Here is a 22,480-nt window from a genome sequence, read left to right on the forward strand (position 1 = left end):
TAGCACAGACCTATGAATCACTCAAGCATAAACCAGGAACTTAACTCAATGGATGAACCAGTATTGTGTCATACCTACAACTTAGCGAAGAACCAATTTTAAGAACATATTTAGTCAGTTTGTTACCAGCATCCAGTTTGTCAAACATAAAATTAAGTTTTTTGCACAAAAAACTTAAGTAAAAGTTCGGCATATCCCAGCAGTGTGCCTTTTAAAAATTGGAGGAAACCGGAGAGCAATGCAAAATCATTTTAACACAACAGAAGAGCTTTTACTGTCCCTTCAAGAAGCCTGGAGAACTATTGCTGAAGACTACTTAAAGTAGAAAGCCTGCCTAAAAGAGTTCAGGCTATGTTGAAGAATAAATGTGGTCATACCACTTGTACCTCAAGCTTGTTCGAGTTGTACAAACTCTCTTTGCGTCATATACTTTCCACGCATATTTTCATGTTTCAATAAATCCTACACATCTTTCCTATTTTCATAACAAAATATGAAAAAGTGAGCGGTGAATAAAGGCTTTTACACGCTACTATAAACAGAAACCACAGACACGTAAACATATAAACATCTGGCAAAGTACTCAACCCTATTTTGTGGTAGCTCTCGTTACAGCAGGTGTCTCCGGGAGTACATGTGACACACTTTCACAGGGTTAAAACCGTACCCCACACAAACTATCACATGTATGTTGACAGAACAATTTCAGTAAAAAGAACAAGCTTGACCATACGATTTCATCACTGATCATGGAAGGAAGCCAAAGGGGAAGTGGTGTGGTCAGCATACAAGTGGTGCAGACAAACACAAAACCTCACCATAGTCTCACTCCTCCCCCAGAGAAGCTGTTATATATAGCTCCATATACATTTTCAACTTACTTTTGTCCCAAATTAAATAGTGAAGAGAACTAAGCCTGGTGTAGTTTGTGTATATAATCACTGTACACCAAGCAAAAAACAGCTACAAGCTCAAATGTGGTGATTACAACACAGCAAAGACTATTTAAGACTTTATTGCTTTGATGCCAACTGAAGCCTGGCAGGGAAAGTCACACTGGAAAACCAATTATTTCAAACAAACATGACAGTACACTAAGAAAACTCAACACAGGCGCATGCAAGTGCTGGCAACGTCTTCTACAAGCACGACAAACAGTTCAGTACTTTTTTTCTTTAACCCAATTTCAGTGTGATTTATTAGCATGAATGCAGGATGACTGCACATGAATGACATCACAGCAGTTTCTACTGAACTTCTACGCACAAAATATCTCACCCGCACGACTGATTATGTGTGGAATGTTTAACTTAACTCACATGGATACTGAAAAAATTTAAAGACTCAATGAGTTTTCCCAAAATCTTTAAATGGTTATAGAATTTTCTTTAAATGAAAGCAGAAATGTCTCCCCCATGTGATTATCATGTACCATAATGTGCTTAAAATATTTCCAGGGTTGCTGTGGCAGCAGAAGTAGCAAAAGAAAGAGATAGCTAATGAAGAAAGAAGTAGGTTATGAGGAGGAGGAAAAGGAAGAGGGCAGCAGCCAATATGCTGTTTTGGGAGCTAGAAGAGCAGGTAAAAGCGACATGCACACGGCAACCCACCACGCAGTTACCATCACAAACAGAATCCACTTTTGTGGGAAACCCTGCATAATTATTTACAGTCTAATTTTAAGTTTAATGAAACTATATTTTGTAATCTAGGAAGGTAACAATGATTGCAATATCGAGAGCATCCCGAGCGGCTGCATCACTGTCTGGTTTGGGAACTGTGCCATATCGGACCGCAAGACCCTACAGCGGATAGTGGGAACAGCAGAGAAGATCATTGGGGTCTCTCTCCCCTCTATTGAGGACATCTAGACCAGACGCTGCATTCGCAAAGCCACCAGCATTGTGGCTGATCGGAAACACCCCTCTCACACACTCTTCACACTCCTGCCATCTGGAAAAAGGTACCGAAGCATTCGGGCACACACATCCAGACTGTGCAACAGCTTTTTTCCACAAGCCATCCGTCTCCTCAGCAAAATGGGACTGGACTGATAAACACACACACACACACACACACACACAATCACTCAGCTTAACTCAACTACCTCAAAACATTGAGACTGGACTGACTAATCAACACAAGCGCAAACACACTGACCTACACCACCAATATCGTACACACCAACCTGTAAATGCTCTTTTGCACAATATTATTACTGGACTTTTTGCACTAACTTCTTTACTTCCTAATTTTTGCTGCTACACTAAGGAATGTTTACTGTTCCTCCACTACCTCAACTCACCATCACAAAACCTTATTATTATGTTACGTTGTGTTTTTTTTTTTGTCACACTGTCACTTTGTTGCTCTTGTTTGCACATTTGCACGTGCACTTTGTTGTCTGCTGTCTGTTTAAAAAAAAAAAAAAAAAAAAAAAAAAAAGGCTTCCCTAGATAGTTAGTTTTTGTTAATTTATGTTGTAATTTATGTTAGGTCAGTCTGTCTTGTCTCTGCTAGCCAGCTAACTAGGCCTCTTAGTTAGCTAGTTTAGTGTTTTCTGTTAATTTATGTTGTAAATTTATGTTGCATGTAGCACCTTGGTCCTGGAGGAACGTTGTTTCGCTTCACTGTGTACTAACTGTATATGGTTGAAGTGACAATAAAGCCAACTTGACTTGACTTGAATATGAGACGTAAATGTGTCATACTGACTGAAAAGGAAAGAATGTGAAGCTTTTTCTTCATTGCTGTACAAGATAAACTATTTTGCAACCTAGCTGGCAAATACATTCTTGGAACACGCGTTCCCACTGATTAAAATCAGCTTACAACACTTTTGTGACGCTAGTACATTAATAAGATGGCAACATTCTGTAACCAGTATATCCTCAAAGTTAAGAGCAGAACTGTACATTTACACACCTGTTTTTTGCGAAGCTTGCAAATCTGCTGCTCCACCATGCTGATCTCCCTGTCTACACGGTCCATGTTCTGAATCAATTCTTCCTTGGAGAACCGAGCTGGAACCAGCTCCAAGTCAGGATCAATATGGACAGGACTTACAGGGGAGATGGGCTCCAGCTTCCCAATGGCGCTTCCGCGATCCTACAGAAGCACAACAGAGAGCACAGTGTCATGATTAGATGTAAAACATATAAAAGATGTAAGAATGAAGCAAATGGGGTTTTTGTAGTGTGACACGTGTATACAATGTTATAGCCAGAAGGTCAGAAAAAAGAGCCCTCACAAACAACAAGCATAAAAGCTGTTGCTAGAAGCTCTTTATAGAGAACGACCTTGTAGGTTTCCTCCCACGCCTTCCATTTCTCAAGGCCACTCTATAAGAAACATCATCCAAACAGTGCGTGTACCCTTTACATCAATAGCACATGCCAGTGAATAAATGACAGCACATTGGCTCCGTGAACACACAGATTCTCTCACCAGATTTAGGCACAATAGAGACTGTTTAAAAATACAAACTCACTCCATTTTTGTTGCTGTGACGACACTTTGGGAGATATCAGATTGGTAGTGGATGTGCGGGAGGTTTAAATTCTGGTGATACTCATTAACCAGCAAAGTAGAAATGATGTGAGTCAGTCCAAAAAAAAAACAAAAAAAAAAAAAAACAGAGGTATCTCCATTAACTGAGCAGCGTTTGTGGCCCTGCATTGGTATCCATTTCTGTAGCTCTTTGGCTACACAAAGAGAGGGACTGCTATGCAGATTGGCTTTCAAACAGCACAAGCAGCTAATATTAGCACCCCACAGCGCTGAGTGCAGCGAGCTACTGTGAAAGCTCGTCTGAAGTCACTGCACTAGAAAACCACTTGACACTGAACTGACAGAGTTAAGTGTGTTACGTTAATGATATTAGTTTATTGCTATATAGAGAGACAGTATGTCAAGCCTCCGTACTGTTACTCTTCTGGCTTTCTGCCGTAATGGAAATACCAGTCCTTAATGCGTGCCTCATACAAGTATTCACAGCATTTTTTGCAGCCAAAGGAAAAGAGAGAAGCAGGGAGGGGGAAAAAAATCTCTACAGTACTTTTATTCTCTGTGCACACAAACACAAAAAAAAAATTGTGTGATCTCTACACCAAAGTTTTGGCTATGTGGACAAACACCCTTGTACACTCAAACTATTATAACTGCCTGAACAAGAGCAATGCATTTTTTTTATGTCTAAAATACATCAACAATTATTAGAGGAAGGAAAAAAAAAAAAAAAAAAAAAAAAAAAAAAAAAAAAACAGCTGGCTGTCATTTCTCAATAACAATTGGGCCAAAGATCTGGGTGCTTGTGAATGTTCCTACTTTTTGAATATATGCACACATTTTAGTGTTTATCCAACTTGGGTTTTGTATTGTGTTATTTTTAAACGTTTGAAATGAAGGTTACGTAAGTAGGCTAATCTGGACCAGGCAGGTGGCATTACAGCCCTGCAGATCTGCTGTGATTGAAAATGTCAGTGCCAGAGGATGCTCAGGCGCTGTCCTTAATGATGAAATCCTAGGATAGCCCTAACAAAGCACTCACCATATATAGCAGTAAACTACAGGACATACTCATGTTGTCCAAAAAACATCTCTCAACTATAATAACTTTCAACAGCTGCAAACGAAATAGTTGAGTTAGAAACCTTGTTTATCCAGATGGGATTCGATGATATGACAAAACTACATTTTTCAAATCAACTTCTCCCTCTGATTTTGCTCCCTACGCTATCCTTTCTTTGGTTAAGCGGTACGTCAAGAGTTCCTAGACCTTTGACATTGTGTGAAAAGGTCACAGTTCAATTGCTAAGCCCAGTCCAGTATAGCTTATAGCTTAACCGTTTCACACTCTTCAGCATGATGTGAAGCCTTAGACATCCTGTTCTCGTGCTAAGTTCAGAGTTCACTTTCTCAATTCTAGATTGAGAAAGTGCTAGAGTCAACCTACTGAAACCGATGTGACTGAAACATGACTTTCACATATGTCAAAGGTGAATGTCATTATAATACTTTGCACCTAATATAACACCAATGCCAAACAGCACTTGGTTTAATTGGATGCCCTAACAACTAACCACTCTATTTATTCACAGATGCTAGCAAGGCTTAGAGTATGGTAGAGCCCACAAACACAATCCTACTAATGCCACCACGTGTGCAAAAGCCAAATCATATCATTCCCTCCTCCTTCAAAGCAATCCCGGTTATCAAAGGTGCGTCAAGCTAACCAACATATTACTGCTTTCTGTGATAAACCTCAGAATAAAAGGATTGCACACACGCAACAGAAGCAGAAACCTTATAAGAAAATACTCAAACAAATTTTTCCAATACCCAGTATGCCTTTGAAAAATATCATGTGGAGCAATGACACTGTTTTACCTTCCCATGTACTGTCGAGACCTCAAGTAAAGTCACTGAATGCTCTCAATGGGAAAACCACAGCACACGCAGTGCACTTCTGTATTATACACAACTTTGGCACCAACGGGAGACCGGCATTAATCTGCCAGGAGAGAATGGCTGTCATTCAGATTTTTTTAAAGACGGGAGAGAGAGAGAGAGAGAGAGCGAGAGAGGGGAAAGTGCATTAGTCAGCTTTGTCACATGTGAATTCCTTCAGTGCCATAAATATTTCATAACATCAACAGCAATGCTCATTTTTAAGCCATATAAGGCCAGTGAACTCTGAGATCATCCCTGTAAAGATGATTTCTCCTAATGTCTCACTCTTATGCTCCCTTATATTTCATTTTCTTTCCAAAAACCACAAATTCAGGATGATTGAACAATGGTTTACTGTAACATGCTGCCTTTGTCCCTCTGATTCTCAGTCCATGTGAGTCATGCTGTAACCATCAGCTTTGTCTGATACTACTGGCCTACTCCCTTTTTACTGTTAGCCTTTTACTCTTATTTTCCTCTATTACCCTTTATCTGCATCTCCCTACATCTGCCCTTTGCCTCATTTCAGCCGCATCTCCCTTTCTAACTCAGTATCATTAGGTGCACTTGTTCCACACAGTGACTGCATCTGACATCACTTACATAATGGGTTTCCAGCCCTTGCCGCTCTAAGGGGGAATTGCTGGCATTCCTGAATGTTTCCCTGCTAGCCTAAGAGTCTGTCTTTTTTCCCCTGTGCCGTCTGTTATTGTTGTATCTATTTACCATTCCTTGGCTGGCTGCCTCCCCTGGCAGTTCGAAGCACTCTGTGTAAAATCAGGAACACCTCCTCATCAGCAGCTCTACACACAAGCAAGTCGTTTTGATCTGTAGTTCACACAGTTTCGTGCTCAGTCTTTTGAAATCTAGGTCAGCTCTATTATTTATTAATTGCTGTTTCACAACTACCTTAGTCTTCCTACTGCTGCTCACAGAGAGCCAGCTTAGCTACAATGCTGAATCTCTCTCTACAACCTCAGCTGTGTGTCTAATAACATCCTCTGGGGCTCTGAAGGAGTCAAATAAAAAACAGATTTCTAGGATGATTTTTTTGTGTGTGTGTTATTTTTCAAGGAAAATCATAATTGTTGAATATCATTTTGGTAATACAGCAAACTCCCAAAATACTGATTGTGTTAATTGAAAAACTTTGTTTTACATCTAGCCCTGTATTTTGCATTTAGCATGGCTTTCTTCTATTGTTATTAGCAGCAAAGTCAAGGACGAATGTTTTTTGTTTTCATTCGCTTGCTGGCACTTTTACTGTACTTCATACCAACTACTGACCTTTGTCATGTCCTCAGGCCCTCCCAGAGGCAATGGCGGGCGGTGGGATGAAGGCCTCATCACAGACTCTGGTCCCATCTCTAAACGAGGCCTTTTGATATCTGCATACTCCACCTCTGATTGGCCAGTGGGCTCTGTTAGGTAGATGTGCTCATAGCGGATATGCTGCTCCTGTCCTCTGCAAAAGACAAAAAAAAAAACAAATGCAGCAGATAAGAAAAAGTACAAAATGTTATAGAAGGAAAAAACAGATACTGATGAAAAGCAACATTTTCCTTGATATCTTGTTCTTGCACAGACATAGTGACTCCATCTTGAAACGCACAGGACCAATGATAGTGTTAAAGTCCAGGTGCCACATACGAAAGGGCACTTAAAGATGTCTTGGTGACTTAGTGCCTTGTTGGTTTTGTGTTAAGTGAGTACAGCTTATTTATAAAGGTAATTTGCACAGACATGAAGTCAAAGTGCTCTACAACAGAACAGTATAAAAATAAATACAACTACTGGAGAGACACACAATAAAACCTGCTCTATACCAGATAATTAAAATATAGTAGCAAGTAGGGCTGCACGATTAATCGTTAGAAAATCGCGATCTCGATTCATACTTATGTGCGATCTCATTTCCAAATGACAACGATTTAAAAAAAAAAAAAAAAAAAAAAAAAGACGACGACGATTGTGCCGCATTTTGATCCGGGACGTACTCTGCATGAAAACAAGCGCTCACTCTTCCTGTTCAACAAATGACAAGGGCGGAGCCTTATACCACGTGATCCAGAAGCTGTGCCGTGTGATGCTAAAATTAGCAGGGGGAAAAACAACGGAGAGCACGTCAGGGATGACGAGAAAGTGACAGGAGAAAATCCGTCCCGGTCAACCACCCAAACATCAATAACGGGAACCTTATACAGCGCTTCCCTATACCCGTCGAACTCCCGCAGGCACAAAGAAATTAGAGGCTATTACTTATCACCTGACTCCCATCAAAACGAGGGATTTAGGAAAATGATCAACACCCTAGACAAACGCTACACAGTGCCGTCCCACAACTATTTTTCTATTGTTGCACTACCTGCTCTATACACGCAGTGTCGAGCAACGGTGGAGACGGAATTTCAAGCAGTACAACATTTAGCGGCAACAACAAAACGTGAGACATTTGTTTTTTTTAATGTTTAGTCTCAACTGTTACGAAGTTGATGTGCAGTTAATAAGTGCAATAAATATTTATACTGGAAAAGAAAATCGTGAGAGAATCGTGATCTCAATTCTAAGCCAAAAAATCGTGATTCTCATTTTATGCAAAATCGTGCTGCCCTAGTAGCAAGGCAAAACCACGGAATGAAATAGAACTACAGTAAACAATTAAAGGCAGTTAATATCAAACAGAATCTCTTGCTCTCCTTTAAAAAAAAAAAATAAAAAAAAAAACTTACAAAGTTGGCAGTCATAAAACCAGAGCAAAAGACTACTCCATAACTGCCACTGAGTGAAGGCTCTGTCCCGCTACTCTTCAGTTTTAAAACCTCATAATTCCCACATCCACTTGGGTTCAACTGATGTATATTTTATAAATAGACTGTGAGGGTAGATGTTGAACAATCCAAAAGCTTGCCCATGTTTTGTGATCATGCAGACTCCGCAGAGAATTTACATTAAATGCCACCAACTACACATTGGCCCAAAGCTGGAGCTAGACCATTTAGTGGTCTGTATACAAGCGTTTTGAAATAAATTCTAAAATCCACTGAGACCAGTGTAAAGTATGTATAAAATAAGGGTAATATGAGCTTGCTCCCTAGAACATGCTAGTCTGCCTGCACCATTTTCTCTTGAATATGAGAAAGATGGGTCATCTAACCCAGTAAACAATGTCCACAATCTGTGCAACAATACTCATGATACCCACTAAAGAAGAAAATAAAGAAAATTCAGTTTAATTTTTAAGACACCAAATCCTAACAACTGTTGCCTTAAGGCACTTCATATTGCAATGTAAAGCGCCCACAATAACACAGAACACAAGAAAACAGAAAACAAAACGAAATAACAGACCCAGCACTGAACCCCGCATGTTAGTAAGCCATGGAAGAAGAGAACTTCAAGCTTCAGTTACAGTCCAAACTGGACTGACTGAAACTCTGAGTGTAACTGCAAAGGTATGAAAATAATTGCCATCTAATTTATAAATGCAGAATGCAAACATGTTACCATCAGTCTGAATGAGTCTTTATCAATAAGCACAACTTATTCTCCACTGGCTGCCAGCTGGTTGTGTTCTGTATTCAAGTTCTTATATAAAAGGAAGGTTGCTAACCGCAAATGTAATAGAAGTAAATTCACATTTTAACTATGTAAACAGCAACACATGTGATTTTCACTGATTTGTCACAGTTAATTGCTGTATAATCAGAAATAGATTGCACGGAAATGCCAGTTTGACCCCATATAATTGCAGAATGAAAGCAGACCATCTTATGGCAACATTATAGGCAGGTTTTAGAGCCAGTGTTGGAATGCTTAATCTCATTTTGCATTGTTACAACTGTTGTCTTTGTTTTAGTTTCCGAACAACGCGCTGCATTATGGAAACTGTTAACGTTGCAGATGTATGGCAATTCGACTGTGCAGGTGCTCATCTGTGATTGGTGTGCTGATGTACAGCTCCTGGGTGACCGGTTCCAGCCTGTAAACCCACCCTATACGCAGAGCCCACAGAACCAATGGCGAGAGAGGCTCACTTGCTTCCCTGAACGCCTAAGTATGAGTATTGAGAATGAAGTGCTGTTTTCTCTTCTTTTTCTGTGAGTTAATGTACATGGGCATCGGAGCTTAGCTTAGTTTTTGTTTATTATTTTAGCCTCAGCTCACCCTGAAGCGTTGACACTGTTTTGTCGTTTTCTCCTTCACGTTTTTGGAAATAAAAATGACATTTAAGAGAGATGTGGTCCGTGGTCAAAAATTACGCCATCAGTTAACGAATTTGAGAGGACAACACTAATCCTGTGGGCTAGAGACAAGACTCAGAGCAGGCTTGTTTTATCACGATGACCTAATTAAATCCCATTTATACAGACCACAACAAAAAAGTCACGTGTAAACAAGTTGACAGTTACAGCCTGAGATCAGGCTGTCCTAAATCCTTGTGTTCAAGGCTGACACAAGCGTCAGCGGGCTTGGCTTGGTTCAAACCGAATCATCATCAAATAATCACTGACTGCCTTTTTTGTTGTTGTAATATGGCAGCATGCAATTGGTTACCCAGGACTGGAAAGTGGAAAAAATAAGGAAGGAAGAAAATTGGAAATGGTGACTCACTGTAACACTAACATTTACAGCAGCATATACCGAAGGTCTTTGTGGGGTTTGTGTGTGGCCACTGCATACAAAAGTCATAAAAGGCTTTGTTTCAAGCTTCGAGGAAACTATGACACTCCCTATACTGCACACCAACAGTACAATGGCTCTGGATGTTTGAGCCTTACTTACACTAAGAGACAATGTGGCGCGATCTAATCATGATATGCTGCATGTGCAGTGGCAGTATAAATCACACTTTTCGCATTCATTAAATTCATTAATACACTGGGGAAACCAGTAAAAAGGGGGCCTTGGTGTGCAGTCAAATGACAGTTTCCACATGTTAACTGCACTCGCTACTTAGATGTGGGAAGTTTTATTAGCCCGGTTGTAAATGGATCTCTGTTCTTACTAGGGGAGCAGTTTTCTCAAATCTGCCCTGAAGGCAGATGCCAGAATGTCAGTGACTTTGCTGCCAGTGTCAAAATGGAAGTAGCTTCTGAAGAGAAGAGGGAAAACACAACCATAATTGCTGGTCCAATACCCACAATGGCCTAGTGTGAGGTTTCTTTATGTGCCAAAGAACATGTAGCCCATCACTGTCTGGAGGTGTGGTGTAACAATCAAGACATTAACATAATCCAAAAATGTGGACATGCATGTTGGACTGAAATGTGTTATGCTTTTCTTTTTTTTTTTCCTTTTTTTTTTAAAATTATATAATTTAAAGACAAGTCGCAAACATTATGGACTGCAAACGGCAAAAGATAGAGATACATATATAACAAAAGCAACCGGAGGGAAAAAATATTACCCAGATGGTGTGCGATTTCTCCCCCGGACACAATTTTCTCACTCATTCAGTCGAATACTTCCTCATCTCCATAGAGGACTGGCACTTACATAATCACATCAAACTCTCCAGCCCACCCCCTTCTCTCTCCGTCTCTCCCCCTGTCCTTTTCTTCTCTTCTCTTTCTTTCTCCCTCTCTCCCATGTGAGCGTGCAGAATAATCTGTTCACTAGGGAGGATTTGTCTGGAGGATAGGAGAAAGATGTGCATGGAGTGAGAGCTGAGAGTGTATGGCAGAGACAGGGAAGGGGCAACACAACACCCCACTACTTTCTTACTGGCTTGGGCCCCATTATGCCAATAACAGAGATCGTGTATGCTGATTGCTGCCTGTTGTTGTGAAAGCACTACAGCGTTTGTGTGGCTGCCAATTAGAGCTGGGCGATATATCGAGTTTTTAAAACATATCGATATATTTTTATACGAGATATAAGATGTGACAATATCCTTTATATCAATATAGTCTATGTTACGTTATAATTATAGTTGTGGAGCCGCAAGTTTGCCTCTCTTTCGTCCACTTTTGTCTCTACGCAACGTTACTCCGCCTCGCCTTCACTGAAGACAACTCCCCCTCCTACCCCATCGCTTCACGTGCAGGCAGCGACAAGACGGACACGGCAAATCTCCGTTAACGAGTTACTGCGCATCGCCCCATGCGTGGGGCTGGACGGCGTCAACGTGCTAACGAGCTAAACATGCTAACGAGCTAACCGCGCTAACGAGCTAACAGCGCTAACCCTAAAATCCTTTCATTCTCTCAAAAGTTGATAGCGCGCCTTATGTATGAATTCTGGTTGTGCTTGATGGCCGCGAACCGATTTTATGTGGTACACGGCGCTCAGCAATCTGTCCAAAAATGTTTGAGTACGACTTTGGTAAGCTACGGAGCTGCACCGCTTGATAGATTGTCGGCGCATTACGGCTACCGAGGAGCTTCGCGGAGTGATACGTACTGTGCATCAACGTAATATTACCGTATTGTGTGTGTATAAGGACCATAAATGGCACCTGTAAGAGACGTGGTTATGAAGTGGATTTCAAACTCCAGGCTGTCAGTCACACAGTAAAACTTGGGAACAGAGCAGCTGTGAAATCTGTCTGTCTTTGTTATTACGCTCAGCGTCTTTTAGTTTACATTTTGACTGCACAATTGTGAGCTCTTTGTTTAGCACAAAAACAACATTGTTTTCTTTTATTTATGGAGCATTATTATTTAATGAATGCTCATAATTTAATTTTGAGTAATTTTTCATGTACATCTGTGCTGTATGTTAATAAAAGTGCCTGTGTGACATCTGGGACACAGCTTTGACTAAGAACTCTCTTTTTGTTCTTACTTTATGGCTTAAAAAAAAAAAAAAAATCGAGATATATATCTTATATCGCCATCCAGCTAAAAAATATCGAGATATGAATTTTGGGTCATATCGCCCAGCCCTACTGCCAATCTCTTCGTTGCTCCCCAGAGGAGCAGCTACGCAGCTGTGCACGGTGCAGGAAAGGCTAACAGAGACAGAGAGACACAGAGAGACAGAGAGAGAGAGACACACACACAGAGAGACAGAGAGAGAGACACACACACACAGAGAGACAGAGAGAGAGACACACACACACAGAGAGACAGAGAGAGAGACACACACACACAGAGAGACAGAGACACACACACACAGAGAGAGAGAGACACACACACACACACAGAGAGAGAGACACACACACACACACACACAGAGAGAGAGACACACACACACACACACACAGAGAGAGAGACACACACACACACACACAGAGAGAGAGACACACACACACACACACAGAGAGAGAGACACACACACACACACACAGAGAGAGAGACACACACACACACACACAGAGAGAGAGACACACACACACACACACAGAGAGAGAGACACACACACACACACACAGAGAGAGAGAGACACACACACACACACAGAGAGAGAGAGACACACACACACACAGAGAGAGAGAGACACACACACACACACACAGAGAGAGAGACACACACACACACACACAGAGAGAGAGACACACACACACACACACAGAGAGAGAGACACACACACACACAGAGAGAGACACACACACACAGAGAGAGACACACACACACACACAGAGAGACACACACACACACAGAGAGAGAGAGACACACACACACACAGAGAGAGAGAGAGACACACACACACACAGAGAGAGAGAGAGACACACACACACACACACACAGAGAGAGAGACACACACACACACACACACAGAGAGAGAGACACACACACACACACACACAGAGAGAGAGACACACACACACACAGAGAGAGAGAGACACACACACACAGAGAGAGAGAGACACACACACAGAGAGAGAGACACACACACAGAGAGAGAGAGAGACACACAGAGAGAGAGAGAGAGACACACACACAGAGAGAGAGAGACAGACACAGAGAGAGAGAGAGAGAGACACAGAGACAGAGACACACACAGAGACAGAGAGAGACACACAGAGAGAGAGAGACAGAGAGAGAGACAGAGAGAAAGAGAGAGACAGAGAGAGAGACAGAGACAGACTGACTCCTGGCTAAATGCACCACAGCTGGGATGAATGAAAGTGAGATAATGCACAGTAGAGTGGGGACGGCGGGTGGAGCTCAAAAACTTCATGCAAAATGTGCAAGCCATCTACTTTTCTGTTCACATTACGGAATAAAGTTGCCCAGTGGCCAAAAATACTGGAGAATATTTACAAAATATCGTAGCAACCACATTTATTCAAATACTTAAAAGATCTGTTTCTAGGAAATCAATGTGTGAAATGCAGGTAGAGGCAGAACAATCAAATGAAATAATGTATGTAAAGTAATTCAGCACATTAGAGGCCTTAATCAAAAAAGGCTGCATTGCAATTACAAATGCAACACATTTGAATGAAAGAAAGACTGGGATTCAAAGAGCAGCAATACAAAGGATTCATTTAAAAAGACTACGAACACTGCCAAACTGCACCTACCCATATGCCCAAAGGACTCCGATTACTTTCACAGAATAATTCAACAATAATGCAGGCTATGGTGCAAACTCATTTTCCATTCTTGCACCAGACACGTTTAGACACTCTGTTCTGTCCAGAAAATAAAGTGTTAAGTGGCTTCAGTATCTTGTTGTGCTTGCTAGAAAATGTATTCGCTCCCTTTCTCAAGAAGCTGGGATGATCTCACACAGACGGGAAGAGGGGGAGTGAGTGAGATACTGCAAGGAGTAAAAAAGGAAGGTGAAACAAACAACTGCCATAGTGGTTCACAAGTGATTACACACTGCAACGGTTTTCTGACCTGTAATTAGGTTAAAATAGCACATTTCCTCCTGCCTTCAGTCCAGATTATTAAAGAGAAAACATTAATCTGTCAAACCGTTTCTCAGTATGACAGATCTCTGGAGAATGGCACAGTTTCTAAAGGCCATATTAGTGCTCACATTTTCTCCCCGAGTTTGCTACAAATGGAAACATGGTGTGCAGAATTACCGAGACTTGTGAAAAGACAAGCACACAGAAGAGAATAGACTGAAGGATTCCAAAGGCCAGAATTACACTATTCACACTCTGAATGAGCTTCAGTCTGAATTCTGAGATCTCTAAAGGAATGCTGAAGCCCTGAAATATTCAGCTGAAAGCTTCCCCACCCCCAGACGCCTGCCAGCAAGACCACCGGTTTATTTCAGCTTCTACAAAGAAATGTGGGCTACCTGTCTGTAATCTCTCCTTCTCATATGAAGGTTATTTTTATGTGCTTAAAAACATAATTCATTGCCACTGTAAAAGCTGCAGAAGGCACAAGTGAGTCAACTCAGAGAGACTGCCAAGTGATTGAATGAAGAGTCAGAAAATCAGAAGCTAGTGGGAAGCATTCAAACTGTGCAGTGTTTATCTGTTTATCAAACCATGACCCAATGTTCCCGCACTGCGGGCTAAGCTAATAACTGTTAAATGGGGCCAGTGCACAGCTCTCTGTTATACAGTGAAGACCATAATGCTAGCAGACTGACATTTAAATAAGCCAAAAATAAAAATAAAAAATATGCCACAGCCCCACAGTGCTACAGAATCATTTTGCCATCTGCTGTCTGCCATGTCAGACACACAAGATGATTTATATACTGAAAGACAGACCCCAGCCTACTCCTGACTGATGTAATATCTGTCAGCTGATTTCTAGTAAAGTCTGCCTACATTTTGTATTCCATGCATGTTTTAATACATGCAAGAAAATCTGCCAAACAACTGAAGGAGGAAAAAAATTCTTGTGACTTCCTCTGTGCGTCATGCAAAATTCATATCATGCACATCAATTATTTATAAGTACTCATCAAGTTTCATCCTCAAAAAGAGATTATATTATATAAATAAAGACCATTAGCAGGTACAAGACCTGCATCTGCATTGACAAGGTACTACTCATACAATTCTTTGGCCAATTTACTGTTTGGTCGATTAGAAAAGCTTTTTTTTTAAAAATAAAAATTAAAAAAAATTAAAAAAAAACCACCTCTGCAAGCTTCATTGCCCAGCACAGCAGTTTAACACAACATTACAGAAGAACGGCTGCAGATGCCAATTACATAAGGATTAAACTGGGGGAGGGTTAACAGGCACAGGCTTTAACAGAATAATACTGCATAACAAATGCTGTCTGCAAGAAGCCTCTATGTGGCTGTGGCTAGCAATCAACAAGAACAAATTCATCAAATTTGGCAATGCCACATAAGCATCCATCCATCCAATATCCAGAGCTGGCGGCCCAAAAGGCCGCTCCCTTGATGTGTGACATCTTCCCCATTCACCACAAAGTCTCTGACTTTCATCTACTACTACAGCTCAGTCCCACATTTCTAAAATTACATTATTAAGGATGAATTACTTTTCTTTCTTTCTTTTTTAATTGAAATGTGCATCTAGTATAAAAATATGATGTCACCAATAAAACTAAAGCAGTGGCAGATGCTGAAATGATCTGTAACAATACATCAATAGCATTTTTTTGTTCAGCAAAAGCTATAATTATGTTAACCTAAAATATTTTTTGTAGTAGACATTGTTGGGCATTCACCGACACCAATTTTATATCTACACATACATTCAATTGCAATCAGTGACCTCACGCAGTTTAAAAAAAAAAAAAAAAAAAAAAAAAAGACCAAGAGAAATCTTCTCTGGTAGGTTTCAAAATTAGAGAAATGTGTTCCTCGTGAGGGGATAGACCATATTCATGAAGAAGGCATCCTTACCTTTCACTTCCAGGCTGGAACTCTGAAAGCAAAGAAGGTCGACGACGATGGGGCTGGGTGAGGTGGGGACTGTATTCCCTGCTATGATGAGAGGGGTAGTCAACCAGTCCGACATCCTACAACAGAGACAACAAATCTTATAGAAACTCCATCCTCATTAGAACACCACGTAATGTTAGTGTTAGAAAACCACAAATACCTCCCCCCAAAAAAAGTCTCCTGCCTTGGTTCTCCTGTAATTTCTTATCTTTTATCTTAAGCTTTCTGTCAGTTGGCGATATGTCACACATTCCATCAACTTTCATCGTCCAATGAATATGATGACATAAAGGAGCAGCAGGGTTAAACTAATGGTGGCCTAAAGTCTTGGAACTTCCTGTCATTCAAGTGAAAAAAAAAGCCTTGCAAACACTAAAGGTCAGTGAATGAACTTTTACGTCAGCCAGAGGCCTCTTCTTTCAAGCACAGACAGCTTTGTCGACGATGCGTGGAAGAACATAATCTTGATAATTAGGAGATGTGGGTGGAAATCATGCGGAAGGCCTTGATGCCGACTCCATAACAAAAACATGAACTTTCAACTCAAACATCTAATGAGGGGACCATTTTCAGGTTACGGCAGTGTAATCTGGAAAAACACCTATGGGGGTCTTTGGGGTTAAGCCCTTTCCAGTAGATCTGACTAAAATCCTGTTTACCAAATATCCAAGTAGGAACAGCCAAGCCACAACTACAGTTTTCATCTTTCAAATGTTTTTCCCTACAAAACAAAAAGGCAACACAAGTGATTCCATTAAAATCATTGTGTGTAAGGCCCCTTACCGTGTGTGCCCGTTGCAGCTGCAGTGGTAGAGTGGCGGGGTTTGGCAGGTGCCGTGTGTCCACAGTCCTCCGGCCCGGCGGCACAGTCTGGGGATGAGAGGACATGCTGGCACAGCCGCTTCCTCTACAGGCAGGAAGTGGGTGTTGCTGTAGAGCAGATGCTGCACATTATCGGCCGTTTCTTTTAGCCTGCAACCTATGAGAAAAGAAAAGAAAAAAGATTAGATGTTTTGAAAGTTAGGCCAGTGGAATTGCTCTCAACAACAGAATAATCACAAAACTGGCTGTAAGCACAGCTCTTTGATGCTTTCTGGATAGTACATCCAAAAAGAACTAGAGATCTTAGAATGTCATCACATCCCTACCACAGCTGCTCCACCCTTAGTAAAGAAGTGAGAATCCTTGCACCTGCTAGACCCAACCTCTCATTCACAGCCTACTGAATGGCCCACTGTCCACACACGGAGGACTTGCAGACAACACCGGCCAAGACAAGCAACCAGCCAGTAAAAATACTCCAAGCGCGATGGGGTTTTAGGACCAACATAAATAACTCATTTCCAGATAGAGATGTAGGTCTCAGGAGTCAGGCCACTAGATTTTAACTGCAGATGACATTATGTAAACCAGAGTGGTCACATCCACAAGGAGTATGGCATATATGGACCCAAAAAAAATAAAAAAAAATAAAAAAAAAATGGACATACAAGTAAAAACAGCCCTGAGTGCTACCTACAGAATGAGGTATAGGTAGGTCTGTCACATAGGCCTGAGACAACTTTAATTATTAATATATTATATATGTTATCATTATGAACATATATGTAGACCTCGGGCACCTCCTGCAACAAGGAAGGAAGTGAAGAGAATTTGTTACTTAAAGGTAACAGGTGTTAATCACAAGGACAGACATACAGAAGAATAAGTTAAAATTACTTTGCAAGGTAAAGGAAAAAAAGAATCATCTAATGACATGCTAACTGCAATGCAAATGCTCAGAAATGGTGGCAGCATGCAGTACTTGCAATGCACTGGCCGCAACCCTGTAATTGGGTTTAAAACCCCATAAAAAAGAGGGAATAACTGCCCTGTCCTCATTACAGCGACCATGCAAATTATAGCAGATGTTGGAAAACATATTTGCAATATAAAAATTAAAGAAAGAAAAAAAAAAAAAAATATATATATATATATATATATATATATATATATATATATATATATATATATATATATATATATATATGAAATTTGTTTCTCAATGGGATGGATGGATGGATACACTTATAGTCTTATTTGTGAGATTTCACTCTCCACATGATGTTCACCGTCATTCTCAGGCACACTTACAAGCCTGCTTTGCTAGTAGTAGTAGTAGTGGATGGACTAGTGCCTGCGACATGTGTCCCTGTGACTTCTGCCAGCAGAGAAATTAGGCCTCCTGCCATTTCTGCAGGGCTTTGGCTAATGACGCCTCCCTCTCATAGCTCATGTTTCAGTGCTGTGTGTGGCGCACAACAAGAGGCATGGTGAAATATGGGCACTCAACAGGGGCACTGATCGAAATCTTGACAAGATAGCAAAGTGCTTTAAGTGCACTGCAATTTTGTAAACTGAATGGGAAAGCCACTGTCACTGAGCCAAACGCTCAAAACAAGTCCAAATGCATTTCACTGCTCGACGACAAGATAGGACACAGAGTAGATTCTTACTTTAGTCTAAAAAACGCTATGCAAAAACACTTAACAACAAACATAAGTAGTTATTAAACATATGAAATAAGCAATACCAACTAGGGCTGGGCGATATGACCCAAAATTCATATCTCGATATTTTTTAGCTGGATGGCGATATAAGATATATATCTCGATATATTTTTTTAAAGCCATAAAGTAAGAACAAAAAGAGAGTTCTTAGTCAAAGCTGTGTCCCAGATGTCACACAGGCACTTTTATTAACATAGAGCAGATGTACATAAAATTTACTCAAAAATAAATTATGAGCATTTATTAAATAATAATGCTCCATAAATAAAAGAAAACAATGTTGTTTTTGTGCATAACAAAAAGCTCACAATTGTGCAGTCAAAATGTAAACTAAAAGACGCTGAGCACAATAACAAAGACAGATTTCACAGCTGCTCTGTTCCCAACTTGTACTGCGTGACTGACAGCCTGGAGTTTGAAATCCGCTTCGCAACCGCGTCTCTTAACAGGTGCCATTTATAGTCCTTATACACAGTAGGGTAATATTACGTTGAAGCACAGTACGTATCACTCCGCGAGGCTCAGCCGTAATGCTCCGACAATCCATCAAGCGGTGCAGCTCCGTAGCTTACCAAAGTCGTACTAAAACATTTTTTGACAGATTGCTGAGCGCCGTGTTCCACATAAAATCGGTTCGCGGCCATCAAGCACAACCAGAATTCATACATAAGGCGCGCTGTCAACTTTTGAGAAAATGAAAGGATTTTAGTCCGTGCACCCCCTCTGGGCTGCATGGCGTTAGCGTGGTTAGCTCGTTAGCGTGGTTAGCTAGCTAACACGTTGACGCCGTCCAGCCCCACGCACGGGGCGATGCGCAGTAACTCGTTAACGGAGATTTGCCGTGTCCATCTTGTCGCTTCCTGCAGGTGAAGCGATGGGGGACGAGGAGTTGTGTTCAGTGAAGGAGAGGCGAGGCCGAGTAACATTGCGTAAAGACGAAAGTGGACGAAAGAGAGGCAAACCTGCGGCTCCACAAGTATAATTATAACGTAACATAGACTATATCGATATAAAGGATATTGTCACATCTTATATCTCGTATAAAAATATATCGATATTTTTTAAAAACTCGATATATCGCCCAGCTCTAATACCAACTATGTATTCATACTTTAATATGCAACAATGTTTAGTGATTTGATAAATTAATGACTATTAGAACAGAAACTACAAACACATTATCTTGTTTCATTTGGTTACTTCCCAATTTTATTGATGACACACATATGAAAGACATGCCCTATATCCTATGTGGAACCCTCCATTTCCAATACTGCATTAACAGATCGAGCCTTAACTACTGCTACTGGCTGTTAACTGAGCAGCAGTACTTAATTTCTTTAGTGCTGGAATATTAATTTGAGTAATAGAAAGAAGCACTTTGCCTACACTGAGATTAGTCTAATTTTAGATTTAAATTATTAAAGAATAGATAATAAGGAAAACTAATATGCTGTTTGGCTCTACAACGAAAAATTAATGTTCACTATTTTACGGAAAGTGGCAACGATATTGTGCTGGGCTGCTCCAGAAAAGCTGGCAGGTTAGCAAGTAATGGCAGACAAACATTAAAAACTACAGTCAATCACTGCAATCTGCAAGCAACCAAATGAATCACTTGGTGCAGCAATAGATTTAATCCAGCAACAGCCAGAAGCCTTCAGTAACCGCTGCCAGCCAGTCGGGGAATACATGTTGTTCCCTAGCAGCCGGTGGTTGTATCACATTCAATATGGCGAACAACTCTTGAGTATTGTGGCCATGACGTCACATGACAAACCGCAACTACTGGCTATAGTTCCTCATAGTGAGCTCCTTTCAAGTCTCTCAGCTGGGACAGGCTGAGTAATAATCTTTGCAACTGGTAATAAAGTAGAACTTTTTATAGCACAATGAACCAGAGACCAAATCACAGCACTACTTTGGGCAGAGTACTATTGTGCCAGTCTCCATTGTCTGACTATGATTTTGAGTCTTTTTTCCCCAGCACAAAGAGGGGCACTATCTACCCTTCCTTCCTGTTCAACTGTCACAAACACAAAGTGTCACTTGATTTCAGTTACGCAAAGGGCTCTATTACGAAAGGCTGAACATGGCTCTGACTGTAAGAAACAGAGGAGCTCTGTAAACATAGGCTCATAGAGGCCACAAGATGGGAAAACACTGCTCAGAGTCTCACACCAACTAGAGACTGTGCCTTTGTGTCTCGCAGTCTAAACTGTGGCTTCAAATATTTTCACAAAACTAGTGCACACTCATTGTTTGGTCAGACAGACTTGAGTAAACAGACCACAGAGGGAAAGTCCTTTAGCAGAAACCCTTAAATAATTTAAGACACTATTACTGTATTGACATAATGTGTACTATTCAAAATAAAAGGTCAAAAAAAAGAGGCCAGAAAGACTTAAACGGGGTGAGATGAGCCTACCCACGCAGAAACCTCTCTTTGATGACTGTCGTGTTCAGAGAGATTCCCCTGAGAAGTGAGAAAACAAGTCTGCAGGCCGTCACAAGATCGGCTAGGGCTGCTCGATTATGGCAAAAATGATAATCACGATTATTTTCACTGAAATTGAGATCACGATTATTTGACGATATTTATTTAACCCTTTAAGACCTACCATAGAACCAAGTCCACCAGAGCTTATATTATTATTTTTTTTACATGTTGTAGTGCCATTTGTGGGAGCATTTCAAGTTGCTATACATCAATACAACTGTTATAGCCCATATTTTAATAATATGTATGCATTAAGTCCATAGTAATTACATAAATTGCAAAAAAGTGCAATAAACTACAAAAAAAATTGAAAATCGCTTTTGTTTTGTTTACATATATTTCTACTTGGAGAAATTTAAGAGGTTTATCCCTCAAAACTTTAAATACAATAAAGTTGCAAAAAAATAGTTTCCCACCACAGGAAATTTATTTTGAGTGTCTTCATAGTTTTATTTTGGAGATACAGCAATTTTTATATACTGCAGGAAAAACAAAAAACAATCCTATGATGCAAATTTGCAAAGAAAACAGCATGTGCATCATTTTACTGTGGGAAGTGTTACGAACAGCTGATAGGAACGGCAAAGCGTGTTTCTGGAATATTATGTTTTTGTTCCTGCAAGCGCTTTTTATGCAATTTTTGCAAAGCTATATGTGGAACGAAACCGTGACCTAGGACAAGCTGATGGCATCAGATGTAAGTACAACTCCTCCGGTTTCATATGCAAAACAAATTATTGCGCTAGCTTACACGGTTCAGGTTCTACAGGGATTTAACAATAGTTACGCAAAACGGAGTGTGCTGCTCTGACCGGCTTTAAAGGGTTAACAATAACTTTTAAAAAATAATATAAAATAGTGTGCAACACCACTGAAGTTTTTTTTTTTTTTTTTAAACTCTCTTTTCAACCAACGGCAGTCACTCTCCAAATAACTTCTGCTTAGCTTTCCGAGCTTCCCTCGGGTCCTCTTAATCAGCGGTCTCCACCCTTTTTTGCGCCACGGACTGGTTTATGCCCGACAATATTTTCACAGACGGCCTTTAAGGTGTCGCGGATAAATGAGGGAGGGGCTAATAATCGGCTCAGTCATTTTTAATGATCGTTGAAAGCCCAGATCGTAATCGTGATTAAAATTCGATTAATTGAGCAGCCCTAAGATCGGCAGAGAACAAAAAACCTCAATCAAGATGAGAGAA

General features: G+C 40.6%; 1 protein-coding gene across 2 annotated transcripts in view; it reads right to left on the reverse strand.

The window, feature by feature from the left end:
- ncor2 (nuclear receptor corepressor 2) overlaps positions 1-22,480 on the reverse strand; it is a 94,001-nt gene that overhangs the window by 56,602 nt on the left and 14,919 nt on the right. For both annotated transcript variants that reach the window (XM_085367134.1, XM_085367133.1), the window contains exons 2-5: positions 17,017-17,212; positions 16,195-16,310; positions 6,739-6,916; positions 2,926-3,108 (exon numbers count right to left, since the gene is read on the reverse strand). In XM_085367134.1, the coding sequence (XP_085223260.1) occupies positions 2,926-3,108; positions 6,739-6,916; positions 16,195-16,310; positions 17,017-17,121 (582 nt within the window). In that variant the 5' untranslated portion in view covers positions 17,122-17,212. The remainder of the gene's footprint in view (positions 1-2,925; positions 3,109-6,738; positions 6,917-16,194; positions 16,311-17,016; positions 17,213-22,480) is intronic.

The sequence above is a fragment of the Diplotaxodon limnothrissa genome, linkage group LG12, assembly GCF_057381915.1.
Source record: "Diplotaxodon limnothrissa isolate DT_005_m linkage group LG12, D_limnothrissa_male_GT1.1, whole genome shotgun sequence".
Lineage (NCBI taxonomy): Eukaryota > Metazoa > Chordata > Actinopteri > Cichliformes > Cichlidae > Diplotaxodon > Diplotaxodon limnothrissa.